Source organism: Myotis lucifugus, unplaced genomic scaffold, assembly GCF_000147115.1.
Source record: "Myotis lucifugus unplaced genomic scaffold, Myoluc2.0 scaffold_151, whole genome shotgun sequence".
NCBI lineage: Eukaryota > Metazoa > Chordata > Mammalia > Chiroptera > Vespertilionidae > Myotis > Myotis lucifugus.
Genome location: NW_005871199.1, coordinates 316819 through 319254, shown reverse-complemented (window position 1 = coordinate 319254; position 2436 = coordinate 316819). Strand labels below are relative to the sequence as shown.

At 52.8% G+C, this 2436-nt stretch overlaps 1 protein-coding gene across 1 annotated transcript in view; it reads left to right on the top strand.

Moving 5' to 3' along the window:
• CHRNB2 (cholinergic receptor nicotinic beta 2 subunit) overlaps positions 1 to 2039 on the top strand; it is a 19602-nt gene extending 17563 nt beyond the window's left edge. The window contains exon 8 of the mRNA XM_014461141.2: positions 1413 to 2039. Within this exon, the coding sequence (XP_014316627.1) occupies positions 1413 to 1583 (171 nt within the window). The 3' untranslated portion in view covers positions 1584 to 2039. The remainder of the gene's footprint in view (positions 1 to 1412) is intronic.
• Positions 2040 to 2436: the final 397 nt, after the last annotated feature.

Below are 2436 nucleotides of genomic sequence, written 5' to 3'. Positions count from 1 at the left end.
GTTTTTTTTTTTTTGTTTACCCTTCCCCGGGGGGTTTTGATTTTACTTTGTTTTCGGGGAAAAAAGGGAAGGGAGGGAGAATAGATTGGATAGAGAGCTCACTCCACTAGTTAGAGAGGAGAGAGAAGAGAGAGGAACCATTTGATTGTGAGAAAACATGGATCGGTTTGCCCTTGAGTATGTGCCCCCAACTGGGGGATTGAGCCCAAAACCCTAGGTATGTGCCCCCAGGAAAATCGAACCCCGCAAATCTTTTGGTGCATGGGATGATGCTCCAACCAAACTAAGCTACCTGGCCAGGGTGTAATTCTTTTATTTTTACTTATTTTGTGCCCATCTCTCTCAGTAGACTGTAACCCACAGGATGTGTTTGTCTCGCGCTCATTATATCCCCAGTGCCAGCATGGTGCCAGGTACACAGCAGGCACACCTGTGACATGAATGAGTCATTATTCAGCTGCTGACTAAATGAAGGGCACAGGTGCCTCCTTCCCATCCCCCAGCTAGCGGGGCTGCAGATGAACATGTGTGCTAAGACCTGGACTCAGGCTGGCGTGGAGCAGCTCCGAGGGGAGCCAGAGCTTCCCCTGAAACCCACAGAGGCCATTGTCTTTTTGACTCATTTGTTCACATCTGGGACTTAGTCCTCACCGTCTGGGGCCTGGGTGCTCAAGATGATACTGTTGGATGGCGCTCCCCGTGCAGTCATGTAAGGAGCAGAGGGAGCCATTCATTGACTAATTCAACACCCATTTACTGGTACTCTGTGTTCCATGTGCTGGAATTACAAAGATGAATTTGACGGGCCCTTGTGGTTTAGGAGCTGAAGGAAGAGGTATGGGGCGGGGGGGGGGGGCAGAGGGAGGGGGTGTAGATATGCAAATTGGAATGGTAACACAGTGCAGTATAAATACTGTGCTAGAAATGTGTACACAGTGTTAAAGGAACCCAGAAGGGACAAAGGGTTCAATCTTATCAGGGGCATCAGGAAAGCTTTCATAGGAGAGGTAACATTTGATTTGGGCTTTGAAGGATGTATAGGAGTTCACCAGGTATAGACAGAGAGGACAGGAATTCTAGACAGAAAAGAAACCCAAAGGCATGGAGAACTGAGAGCCCATGTGGGGTTTGGTAAATCTGAGTTAGAACACGGAAGAGGATGGGGGTGAGCTCTTACTGTCATGGGTGGGTCTTGGTTCCAGATTTGGGAGTTTGGATAGGTCCTGAAGGCAGTGGGGCCACTGCTGGGGGCTTTGGAAAGGTCACTCTGGGATCTTGAGGGAGAGGCGTGGTGTGTGTGTGTGTGTGTGTGTGTGTGTGTGTGTGTGTAAGGTGGGACCTGCTTATACCCATTCCTCTCCTCTCTTGCATCATGTGACTGATACCCTTGGGCATCATTTGTCCCCGTCCAGGTGAGCGAGGACTGGAAGTATGTCGCCATGGTGATCGACCGGCTGTTCCTTTGGATCTTTGTCTTCGTCTGTGTCTTTGGCACCATCGGGATGTTCCTCCAGCCTCTCTTCCAGAACTACACCACCGCCACCTTCCTCCACGCAGACCACTCGGCTCCCAGCTCCAAGTGAGCCTCCCTCACCCGCTCCACGGCCCTTCACCCCTCTGCCCTCTGTTGTACAATCGTTTTGGGTGGAAGAGGATGAGCTACCAGGAAGAGGGGCGCTGCCCACAAAGATCCATCCTTCCGCGTCACCTGGAGCCCCTCCCCCCACCCACAGCCAGCTCCACCTGGCAGCTGGGCCAGCCGCTCTCCTCCTCCTGCACCCGTAGTGTTGCTGGTTGAGGATGAGGCCGAGAAAAGGAGGGTGGAGAGATCAGCGACTTCCAGCCTGAGGAAAGTGTGAAGGGGAAGGGGCCGAGAAGGGGCCAGAATCTTCCACTGCCTTCCAGTCACGGGAAAGGGTGAGAGGGACAGGGGCTCCAGCTCTGTGCTGGGCCGGCCCAACACAATGGCAGCTCAGAAGGGAGGAGCGAGAGGAAAGAGGCCTGGGTGTGACCGGATGCTTGCCTCAGCCCCAGGGACTTCCAGCCCGGTCCCACCACCCCAGCTCCCCTCGTCCTGGTGAGGGATTCTCTGCACCCCCTGGACTTTCCTTCCTTCTTGCTCGGCCAGGGTGTGAAGGGCAAGGCTGGGTATTGGGAGCCTCTGAGATTTGAGTGTTTGCGTGACCTGCTTGGAGCCTGAGGTCTGAGGACACACACTTTGGGGGAAGGGCAAGTTCACAGGCTGTTTTTCACCCCCCCGTTGAACTGACTGGTTGTTTGAAGTAAATGAAGGATGTTAGCTGTAAGCAGAGCCAGCCTTTTTTATTTTTTAAAATATGTTTTTTTTAATTGATTTTAGAGGGAAGGGAGAGGGACAGAGAGATAGAAACATCGATGAGAGAGAAACTTCCATCGGCTGCCTCCTGCCTCCTGCAC